The following is a 12,382-nucleotide window of genomic DNA, read 5'->3' on the forward strand; positions in this document are numbered from 1 at the left end:
CCCAGCCACTCATTTTAGTAAATTATCTTCCCACTCTTCACAGGGCTTTTACTATACATTGAATCCTTTCAAAATATGCTGTATTTAATTTGGAACATCTCCAAAATTCAAGGATCCTGGGGTGCTTGGAGGATACCCAAAGGCCTTCACTGAAAATGATGAAAGGGAATAGGAAATGGGAGTGTTGAGCGTAACATGAAGAGATATCATTTCCAGAATGGTAAATAACTGCTGTTTTTCTTCAGAAAGTTCAAAGCAAGAAAAAGGTGGGCTCAAATGATCACTGGTGGGAATTAGCCTGGACATAATGCACAATGCCCTGGCGCTGGTACAAGCACACACGGGAGCCTTTGAAGTCCTTCCTTAAGTAAAAATGGAAGGCAGAGAAAATAAAAATAGAAGGACTAACACTTCTATTATTTGTCACCTCAAACTGCACTGAAGAAAAAATGAAATTCCAGTTGGATTGAAGAACATTAATTAGGTAAGGAGGGGAAAGGAAGTAATAAAAATCAGGTAACAAATGAAAGAGAAATCAAATATATTTTAAAGCTGTACTCATGGCACTGAAGCATAGCCTTGAAAATTAAATAACACTCCTAATCAAAAATGTGTGTGTTGGGCTTCCCTGGTGGCGCAGTGGTTGGGAATCCGCCTGCCAGTGCAGGGGACACGGGTTCGAGCCCTGGTCTGGGAGCATCCCACATGCTGCGGAGCAACTGAGCCTGTGTGCCACAGCTGCTGAGGCCCGCGCGCCTGGAGTCCGTGCTCCGCAACGAGGGAGGCCACCGCAGTGAGAGGCCTGTGCATTGCAGCAAGGAGTGGTCCCCACTCACCGCAACTAGAGAAAGTCCATGCACAGCAATGAAGACTCAACACAGCCCAAAATAAATAAATAAAATAAATTTATAAAAAAAATGTGTGTGTTATTTTGGTATTTTAAGTCTCTCCTCTGGCCAATCGACCAAAATGCACTGTCTTTTTTGAATTGCCCCTTCTCTAAGGCCTAATTAGCAGTGTAATGGGATTGGGAAAAAAAAAAAGGAGAAGATGGGGTCTGATAAGTTTCCAGGCTCGATTCCAGAGAGTTCACTGCAAATGGCTTCTCATTTCTCTAGACTTTTCATTAGGTGATAATGGAAACCGTCATTTGGAGAAGAATTACAGAATAGTCCATCTTCAACCTTAATGTGCATACAAATCACCTAGGGATCTTGTTGAAGTGCAGATTCGGATTCAGTGGGGCTGGGGTGGGCCTGAGATTCTGGATGTCTAACAAACTCCCGTGCCACTAGTCCAGGGACCATGTTTTGAACTGCCAGGTTCCAGATCTGCACTGTCCCATGAACTTACTGAGCGCTTGCAACGTGGCTAGTCTGTATCAGGATGGGATGTAAGTATAACAGAGACACGGGATTTCAAAGACTGGATATTTAAAAAATATGAAGTCACTCGATTTTTAAATTTGTTGCATGTTGAAATAATATTTGGCGTATATTGGGGTAGATCTATTATTAAAATTCATTTCACCTGTTTCTTTCTATGTTTTAAACAGGGCTACTAGAAAGTTAATTTCATATGTGGCTCGTATTATATTTTGTTGGACAGCACTAGTTTAATTTGTATACAAATATTGTAGATAAAGATCATATATTTTTTAAACACAGGATCATTTCTGGACATCCTTTACTGATGGAGACTTTCTTGGCTTTGAAAAGTTTCATCTTGACCTTTTCATCTCCCAAGGTAGTGGCATAAGATAAGAAATACCCTCACTTCTCAGAAAAGGCACCCGTCTTTGGCTAAGCCCAATGAAAGGCAGTGCTATCAGATAATAACATGAGTGAGACCTGGGGCGCCGTGGCACCAGTGCACCAGCTCGTTCTCCCTCTCGATGGCCTCGCCGAGCTCAGGTGGCCAGTTGCAGTTTTGTTCCTGCTCCATAAGGAAGTCCACGCTCTGCCACACCAGCTCCTGATCTGAGGGCTTAAGGTGCTCATGGTAAGAAAGAAGCATCTGGAGGATGGACGACAGGCCATGAGCTGCTCCTATACAGACAAGCAAAGCATCATTAATTCACATAATTGGGAGGAGAACCAGTTTGAAGTCTGGGCGTAAGTATTACAGATTGATGAAGGGGTTGGGGAAAGCCAGGCATTCTAGGCAAAAGGAACAGGCACAAAGGTTACAAAGGTATGAGAACACTTTGCCTGCTGGAGACTTTATAAATGTGAACCAGGGAAGGGAGAGATAAAGCTCGAGTTTGGAGAGGGAGGCAGGCGATCTGCAAAGGGGCTTGCAAGTCATGCTTGCAAGGAGTGATGGGGAACCACTGAAGGATTCAAAGGGGTAGTAACTAACTTTCATTTCACAAGCCTCATATCTCAAATGTAGTCATTGTGATTCAGTAGTCTGTTATTGATCCACTAATACTAAAAACTTGAAACTGTCAGCGGCTGAATCCTGCTTCCCTGTGCAGAGGTACTATTGGCAGTGAGCATATAAGCTGTTAATTTTCAGCAAAATTAGGCCGGTGAATTCACAATCAAGAATAAAGGATTTGAGTCTTTAGTGAAAGTCATTGTTAAAATAGCTCCATTTCTTTTTTTTCCTTTTTTTTCTTTTTTGTTTTAACATCTTCATTGGAGTATAATTGCTTTACAATGTCATGTCAGTTTCTGCTGTATAACAAAGCGAATCAGCTATATGTATACATATATCCCCATATCCCCTCCCTCTTGCGTCTCCCTCCCACCCAAATAGCTCCACTTCTGACAGGTAGACTCTGAAAACAAATATGAAATTGTGCTTTGTAGTATCCGTCAATATTTGTTTTTAAATGGCCTTTCAAAGGGTTCCCAGTGAAAGCAATAGTGATGACCTATGTCAAAAACAAAATCTTCCAGTCTTTAGCCAATGCTGCTGTTAGAGACTGCCTTTCTCCTCCAGGCCTTTGCCAACACCCTCACTCACCCAAGTATTCGGTTCCATAGTAAGAATACATCAGTGGGAATGGTTTCCTCTTTTTCATGGCATATTGCTTCCCGGAGTCCAGGATCGCCTGGCAAATTGATTTGATCTGTGCTGGGGTCAGCACCTGAGTAAGGAAAAGAGGCAGAAGTCAAGTCAGGATCATCATTATTCCTCAGACACTGGATTTTCTTGCTTAAAAAGTCCATCAGCATATCCCCCCCAGTCCTTTTCCTATTTGTAAATAAGCTCAGCCCACCGTACCTTTTTTTTAAAAAACCACTGATTCTCTCTTCGTTGTCAAGTTTATCTCCCCTCTTCAGAAAATTTGCAGTTCTGATGGGAAACACACACCTTTACCGCTATAGGTTTTTATAAATGGCAGAGACCACCTAACAGCTGTTATATCATTAATCCTTGTCACAGGAACAAGAAGTTGCTCAGGAAAGAACAAAGACTGGTCCTAAGCGACCATGCTTGGCAAAGCTGTTACTTCTGATGTATGGCACGGGTCTGGCTCAGACAATGGGCCTTCAGTTTGTGTCATTTCGACTGTGCTCATAAAGCCACAATTCTATGACAAGCTGCTGCATGACAGGCCCGCTGGAGCCTTTTGCAGTCCATGAAGGAAACCTAAGTCCAATAAGGACCAAGGCAAAGGAACTTTTACTATCAAAATCATGCTGAATAGACAATGGCTAAAAGGCCGTCTCCCATATTTTATTCAATCTAGGTACCGTAAGTTTTAGGGCTATACAGGTTAAAATGTTCTCAAGCCTACACAGCATCACTGCATTTATTAGGGTGCTGCTCACGTTTGCAATGTTCTCTGTCTGCCAGTCTACCTCGGGGCACACTGGATGCTCCCTTTGGCACAGCACTCGTCACCTGTTGTGTTCTGTCTCTCTCTACTGGATGATCAGATGCAAAGACTGTGATGTCTCATCATTTTGGTATCCTTGGTTCCTGACTCTGAGCCCGAGGGGGCCTTTGGTAACTGATGAGCGAGTAAGTGCCAGGTGGACTGCCATGAAAAGCAGAGCCCCCCTCTCCTCTTTTCTTTATTCACCCCCTCCCTCCCTCTTCCCCTTCCTTCCACAATTATTTCTTAAGCCCTTACTATAAGCAGGAAAGACTGTTCTAGACGCTGGAGACACAACAGTGAACAACACGACAAGACCTTTACTCTCATGAAGCCAACCTTCCAAAAAGGCAGACCTACACAGGAAAAGTACCAGCCAGAGTAACCAAAGGAAGAAGAAATCACCTGAAGTTCAGCCTTGGCCTGACTGGATGAATCTGGGCTCAAGGAACAATCTACTGGATTTTGGCCTTTCTCCGAAGACTCACACATCAAATTTTCCTACCTGATATCTGCCATTAGACTCACCCATTCCTTTTGAAATAACTAATGATTTCTTAAGTCATAACTTGCTCCTCTGATTTACGCAACATTAGAAGGGCAAAATATAATCCAGGTTGTGGCCCCTTCAAATCCAGCATTTAATTTGGAAAAATAATCACATAAAGAAGAGGAAGTTGTTCATTAATTAATTCTGCCAGTTTACATTACTGAGCTACTATTCCAGTGAGGCCCTCTAGTAGGTATTGTGGGGGAAACTCTAGAAAGCCTAGGACACATTTTTTTTTTCCTACAAGGAACTTACTATCCAGCACTGGAGATAGACATAGACAAAAGTCTACAATAGAGTGATTAAAGTTCATGAGCCCACCTCATACCAGTCAGAATGGCCATCATCAAAAAGTCTACGAATAATAAATGCTGGAGAGGGTGTGGAGAAAAGGGAACCCTCTTGCACTGTTGGTGGGAATGTAAATTGGTACAGCCACTATGGAGAACAGTACGGAGGTTCCTTAAAAAACTAAAAGCAGAACTACCATATGACCCAGCAATCCCACTACTGGGTATATACCCAGAGAAAACCATAATTCAAAAAGAGACATGGGGCTTCCCTGGTGGCGCAGTGGTTGGGAGTCCGCCTGCCGATGCGGGGGATGGGGGTTCGTGCCCCGGTCTGGGAGGATCCCGCGTGCCACGGGGCGGCTGGGCCTGTGGGCCGTGGCCGCTGGGCCTGCGCGTCCGGGGCCTGTGCTCCGCGGCGGGAGAGGCCGCAGCAGTGAGAGGCCCGTGTACTGCAAAAAAAAAAAAAAAAAAAAAAAAAAAAAAAAAGACATGTACCACAATGTTCACTGCAGCTATATTTACAATAGCCAGGACATGGAAGCAACATAAGTGTCCATTGACAGATGAATGAATAAAGAAGATGTGGCACATATACACAATGGAATATTAGTCACCCATAAAAAAGAATGAAATAATGCCATTTGCAGCAACATGGATGGACCTAGAGATTATCACACTCAGTGAAGTAAGTCAGAGAAAGACAAATATCATATGATATGACTTATATGTGGAATCTAAAAAAATGATATAAATGAGCTTATTTACAAAAGAGAAATAGACTCACTGACATAGAAAAAAACTTGTGGTTACCAAAGGGGAAAGGGGGGGAGCGATTAAATTGGGAATTTGGCATTAACAGATATACATTACTATATATAAAATAGATAAACAACAAAGACCTACTGTATAGCACAGGGAAATATATTCAATATCTTGTAATAACCTATAAGGGAAAAGAATCTGAAAAGGAATATATATATATGTGTGTATATATATATATATATATATATATATACACATATATATATGTAACTGACCCACTTTGCTGTACACTTGAAATACTGTAAATCAACTATACTTCAATTAAAAAAATTTTTTTAATTAAAAAAAAAAGTTCATGAACCCAGGCAGGGGTGGAAAGAAACAGTAATGCAGAATATTTAACACATCAGCTTCACTAAGACATCATCTCCTCATTTTCCATCTGGTTGCTCAGAAACAATTACGTCATGGGTTCCAACTTAAGTTTCCCTTTTATTAGGTACCTATCTTTGCCTCTTGGGTTTACTCCTCCTTTCTGCCTAGAAATCCTAAAGACCCTATCTTCCCACGTCTTCCCACCGTCATTTCAGGGCTCAGCCTCGGGTCTTTCCTTAGATGGACGGCACATTTCTCCTAAATGATTTCCTCCTCTGCATCCGTTCGAATTGTTACCAAAATTTCATTTGCCACTGACAACATCTTACTCTCTCTGTACCTTTATCAGCACCAACTGACCTCACATTTAGTCTTACTCTATGTAATATCTTGCATCATCAGCCTCATATCGACCCCTCCATCCTGGCTTACTCTCAGAAACCTGCCAAGAACCTCAAAGGGCATGAACTTAAGAGGAGTCTATGCTGGTCGCATCCCATAATTTCCTGGGAATATATCTGGCTCTTCACCTGAACTGAGGTCCTGTATGCCACTATTGGTCTTGAATCCATGTGACAGAGGCAGTTTTTGTGATAGGAAAAGGCCACTGGATTTTCAGGGTACGTACTCATTTGAATGACTAGAATTCTCCCTATTTGACTTCTGTGCTGATAATTGAAAACTGGCTTATTCTTTCCTCAGCTGAACATTTATTCATGTCTCCGTTCTCTCCCCGCCCCACCTGCTTGTTTTTAACCCAGAAAAGGAAAATCAACTTTGGTTCTATGCGGTGCCCTCTTTCTTTCCATCCCTGATCCACAGCTCAGAATAGAGAATGAGTTTATAAAATATTTCAAAACTTCCCCGGTCATGCATCATGTCTGGGTGGTTTCCTCTTATCTCGCAGAAACACTGTGAAAAACAAAGAGAAACGGCGCTTGTCGGGCCGGATAAAGACTAGTTATGCGTGCAGTTCTTTATCGCTGGGAACAGACAAGACCTACCCTTGGCTTTATTGATCAGCAAATAAAAAGGGGAAAAACAGTGTACATGAAAGTGTGCAGAGGAGAGCACTGAAGAAGAGGGTACTGGTCCCCGCCCAACACACAGTACGTTAGGAAGAAAGGAGATGAGACACGGGGCAGGGGCTGCTTCGTGTTCTCCCATTTGTCTGCCCTCTCAGACATCCCTCCAGGCCGCACTCCCAGCACAGAGGAACACACAAGCGCACACTCTTCCAAGAAGACGGCCTCCGTGCTGCTGAAACACTCTGAGGCCTTGGGAATGAGGAAATGGCATTTCCACTGGGGAAAAAAAGTAACTGGGGATGGCAGAGAGCGGCTCCCTGCGCATTAGGCCTTTATCGGGACAAACCCAAATTCCCTCTCCTGTATCTGTAGCACATAAGGCTATGCATGTGTTGATGTCTTGGATGGATTTGGTTCTTTTAAAAAAAATTTTTTTAAATTAAAGTATAGTTGATTGACAATGTTGTGTTAATTTCAGCTGTATAGCAAAGTGACTCAGTTATACACATATAGACATTCATTTTTTAAATATTCTTTTCCATTATGGTTTATCCCAGGATATTGAATACAGTTCCCTGTGCTATACAGTAGGACCTTGTTGTTTATCTACGTCTGTATCTTTATTCCTGTCCTGCCCCTAGGTTCATCAGAACCATTTTTTTTTTAGATTCCATATATATGTGTTAGCATATGGTATTTGTTTTTCTCTTTCTGACTTACTTCACTCTGTATGGCAGACTCTAGGTCCATCCACCTCACTAGATTCCACATATAAGTGATATCATATGGTATTTGGATTTGGTTCTTTAAATAAAAATTTGTTTTTACACTGAATTGAAATAAATTAAGATATCTCAGAAATACAAAGCAAGTCTCTGGTGGTTTGGTGTAAATATTTTCATTAGTCTAATCGATTCCCTTCGCTGATCCTTGAACGGAGGTGTTTGCTGTGAAGTAGTCCCATTGGGCTGGGCTCTGAATATGAAGAGACGAGAGAGTAATAAAGCCCATTCTGTGTTTCCTGGCCCCGCCTAAAGGTTGTGCTCTGATGGAACCAACTCCCTGCTGAGGAGAGAGGACCTTTGTTAAGGAAATGAATGAAATGGGCCAAGCCACAGAAAGCCTGCCTCACCACAGACCCCTTTCCAGGGTTAAGTGTCCCGCCCATAGGCCCTCTGAAGTGGCAGTCTTTGCTAGCTTGATATCAACCACCGCCAGCATTAGCAAGCAGCAGTCCAAAATGCCCAAAGTATGTGACTGCCCATCCAGATGGAATGCAGAAGGTCACTCCAATATCATGCCAAACACATATGTAACAGAGCAAGAATCTGACATTAACTTAGGTGATTTCCTCCAGCAATTTATTTCATCCACTCCTTTGCCCTGCCTTTCTGGTGGTAGCACAAGCTTCTGCCTGAGAGAGAAAAAAGCCATTTGATGAGCAATGAACATCAAAACGACTTTTTTTAGGTTAACTTTAAAAAAAAAAATCTTATTGGAGTCTAGTTGATTTACAGTGTTGTGTTACTTTCAGGTGTACAGCAAAGTGATTCAGTTATACATATACATATATTCATTCTTTTGTTGAGACCCATGGAGATAATAGCTCTGAGGAAAAAAGGCTGTTGAGTTGTAGAAACTGGGTATTTTAGTACTTGAAGTTGAGAATACAAACAACAGACCTGAAGGATATGTAGAGTCAGGATGGAGCTAAATCTGTTCAAGGTGGAAAGAGGCGAAACCAGCAAACTGAAAGTCAGTGTGGAGTTCCTGCTCTCCTAGCCCCACTCCCTTGCGCTAAGCATTAGGAGAGATCCTATAATCCCCCGAAAAGGTTTGGGGATCTATAGGTAGTTAGGATGTGTGTCCCCCACTCCCACCTGGAATTGGGGAGATGGCAGCCTCAAAGATGTGGCTCTTGCCTCAGGGTCTGGGGCCAGTAACAGAGATACCGCTGCACGGCATGTCCACAAGAGAGCCAGAGACAATCCTGAGTTTCCTGTGGGTACCATGGTGGAGCAGAAAAACATCCCACACCCTAAAGTAAATTTTTCTAAAAAAATTCACTACCCAAATTTAAAAGTTAGGGAAACTTTTTGGGTACAAAGTCAATATAAACATACGGTTAGAGTTTTACTTTTGAGGCCTGTTTGGGGCTTAGATTCAGTTGGAAGCCACTAGGTTACAGGTAAGGGCCAGGCCTTCAGGAAATCTCTGGAGTGGGTGGAGAGGTACTTCAGATGTTGAGAAGACAAAAACTCAGGGGAGCTGCTTTGATGCAGAAGAAGCTTAAAGAGATAAAGTAGGGCTAAGGGAAGGCTTTCAAATAGGAAACAGATCTTGATGAATCAGACAGTTCATATTATGTGCCAGGCCTGTGCCAGGCCCTTTGAGAGATGATATCATCTTAACAAATAGACTTAAGAGGTGAATCATTTAAATAATGAAGTATTTCGCATTTGTTTAAATTCTCAAAGTTATGATCTATAGGGGTAAGGTGGAGGGAGTGAATATTAAGGGCTTCACAGAGGGAGAGGGACATGAGCTTAAGCTCTGAAGGACAATGAGGAAGTGGATAAATGCAAGTGGCGGGGGGGGTGGGAGGGAGAGAGGGTATTTTAAGCTGCGGGCTGACGGGGAAAACCTTGTGTATTAGGGCAATGCTTCTCACACTGCAATGTGCACACAAATCACCTGGTGCTCTTGTTAAAAATGCAGATTCTGATTCAGTAGGTCAGGGACGGGGCCAGGAGAATACAGTTCTAACAAGCTCCCAGGCGAGGCTGCTGCTGGTCCCAGGACCACACCTGAAGTGGCAAGCGATGGGATTATGGGCGCACAGAGGCTGGCTGCAGCAGAGGATTTCTCTTGGGAAGGGTGAGAACTTGGAAGGAACTGTAGGAAGTTCCCAAAGACATTCAAGGAAGCAGGAGGGAACACCAGGCAAGAACACCGCACACCATAATTTCAATGATCAGATTACCCAGAAAAGAGAAGTGGCAACAATGGGAAATTCTCTTCCAATAGGCCATGCGTAGGAAAAGTGTGTCTAAATCTGCAAAACCCAGTGGGGAGCTCTCTTAGCCAATGTGGCCAAGTTTATTTTCTTAACTAGTCTCCAAATGGGGCGCATGTGCTGGTGCAGAATAAGCAAGTCCCTTCCATCTGGTTTTCCTGATGCTCCCTGACCATCATTATGCTGGGCGATGAGGAATCAGAAGGGGGTTGCTCTACTTAATGATTATCTTCCAATCTTTTAGATTCAACAGAGAATTTCACTTGTAAACACTTGGTCCCAGATACCATTTCAAAGTTGTTTCTTTTCCCTTCTCACGTCAAGAAACCCAAGCCAAGAAAACAATGGAAACTAGAAAAGGAAAACAGGTTTTACCCCATTCTTGCTGACTGACTGCTGGCTTGAAAGATTTATTACAAGTACCTGGTAACCCAGTCTGCACCAAGGGTCACTAGATGATTTCCTGTTCTATTTCTTGCAAGACACGAAATGTCTCAGAGCCTGAGTTTCCTTATCTACAGAAGGGGGATCACAATGACTTGCCCCACCTACCTCCTCAGGTGATGGTGAGACTATTACTAAAAAAGCAGTTCCCATTTGGAATTAGCAGATGCAAACTAGTATGTATAGGATGGATAAACAACAAGGCCCTGCTATATAGCACAGGGAACTGTATTCAATATCCTGTGATAAACCATAATGGAAAAGAATATGACCAAGAATGTATATATATGTGTAACTGAATCACTTTGCTATACAGCAGAAATTAACACAACATTGTAAAACAACTATACTTCAATTAGAAAAAAGAAGTACTTTATTTTCTTGTTAACTTTTATATTGGCTTTCTATTGCTGCTTAAACTTGGTGGCTAGAAACAACATGAATTTAGTCTCTGACCACACCCCAAATCGATGACATCAGCCTCTCAGGGTGTGGGACATAGGCATCAGTATTTATCAAAACTCTCCAGGTGATTCCAGAGTGCGGTCAAGTTTGAGAATCACTGAGAAACTTCGCTTCACCACTTTCTAGCAGTGTGGATTCAGGCAAGTTACTTATACTTTCTAAGCCTCAGTTTACTCATTTGTAAAAAGTATCGATAATAAGACCTCCCTATCTCACTGGATTGTTATGACGATTCCATATAAGACACTTAGCACAATTCCTGCCATGAGGCACGTGCGCGATGCAGTAAGCTGGGGTTAAGATAGACGTTGCAAGTCCAGCAGCGACTCAACCCCACCATTCAGCACCACAGGCCTTGCAGGTCTGTGCTCAGAATCTCCCTCAAAAAATAACCCTGCTGTTGTTGCTCACCTCCCACACCCCATCTTCCATCCAAGGACCAGCTTGTGTCAGCTTGCATTCCTAAGTCACTGTAACTTGTAAGTCATAGATTAGTAACGTATGGCTCTTCATGTCTGTGTATTTACTTTTCTTTCCTCATCACCACACTTTGGGCGTTTCACTGTCCCACTATCTCCAAACCACATTGCTTTGCTCTTTCAAAACTACTGCTCAAGTTTACCTGGTTTCTAGACAAGTCTCTGTCACTAACTTTGTTACTTTAGACCAATCACGTAACCTCTCTGGTCCTCAGTTTCCTCACCTGAAAAAAACAAGGAGTTAAGCTGAGGTGGTCTTTAATGTGTCTTTCAGCAATAGTATTTTGTCATTTTGTCATTCAACACTTTATGACAACCATTTTACAAATCTATAAATACTTATTTGGGCATTAATTCTGGGATGTGGATGGGATGGGATGTTTCAGTGGTTTCATTTTCTACAGGCTAGGCAAAAAGCCCTTTGCAATGAGATTATAGTGCATGTTTAACTTGACCTCTATTCTAGGCATCTTATTTTATGAAGATGCATATTCTCCCATGTGATCCAGCAATCCCACCCCTGGGCATATATCCAGACAAAACTATAATACAAAAAGATACATGCACTCCTATGTTCATAGCAGCACTATTCACAATAGCCAAGATATGGAAACAACCTAAATGTCCAGGTACAGATGAATGGATAAAGAAGATGTGGTACATATATACAATGGAATATTACTAAGCCATAAAAAAGAATGAAATAATGCCATTTGCAGCAACATGGATGGACCTAGAGATTATCATACTAAGTGAAGTCACACAGAGAAAGACAAATATCATATGATATCACTTATATGTGGAATCTAAAAAATTATATAAATGAACTTATTTACAAAACAGAAGTAGACTCACTGACATAGAAAACAAACTTATGGTCACCAAAGGGAAAAGCGGGGAGGGATAAATTGGGAATTGGGGATTAACAGATATATATTACTATATATAAAATAGACAAACAACAAGGACATACTGTATAGCACATGGAACTATATTCAATATGCTGTGATAAACCATAATGGAAAAGAATATAAAAAGAATGTATATATATGTATAACTGAATCACTTTGCTGTACAGCAGAAATTAACACATTGTAAATCAACTATATACTTCAATAAAAAAGTCATAACTTCTTCC

General features: G+C 41.9%; 1 protein-coding gene across 1 annotated transcript in view; it reads right to left on the minus strand.

The window, feature by feature from the left end:
* The window catches only part of LANCL3 (LanC like family member 3), a 93,239-nt gene that overhangs the window by 13,361 nt on the left and 67,496 nt on the right, over positions 1-12,382 (minus strand). The window contains exons 2-3 of the mRNA XM_060002229.1: positions 2,974-3,097; positions 1,851-2,048 (exon numbers count right to left, since the gene is read on the minus strand). Coding sequence (XP_059858212.1) covers positions 1,851-2,048; positions 2,974-3,097 — 322 coding nt within the window. The remainder of the gene's footprint in view (positions 1-1,850; positions 2,049-2,973; positions 3,098-12,382) is intronic.

Source organism: Delphinus delphis, chromosome X (assembly GCF_949987515.2).
Source record: "Delphinus delphis chromosome X, mDelDel1.2, whole genome shotgun sequence".
Lineage (NCBI taxonomy): Eukaryota > Metazoa > Chordata > Mammalia > Artiodactyla > Delphinidae > Delphinus > Delphinus delphis.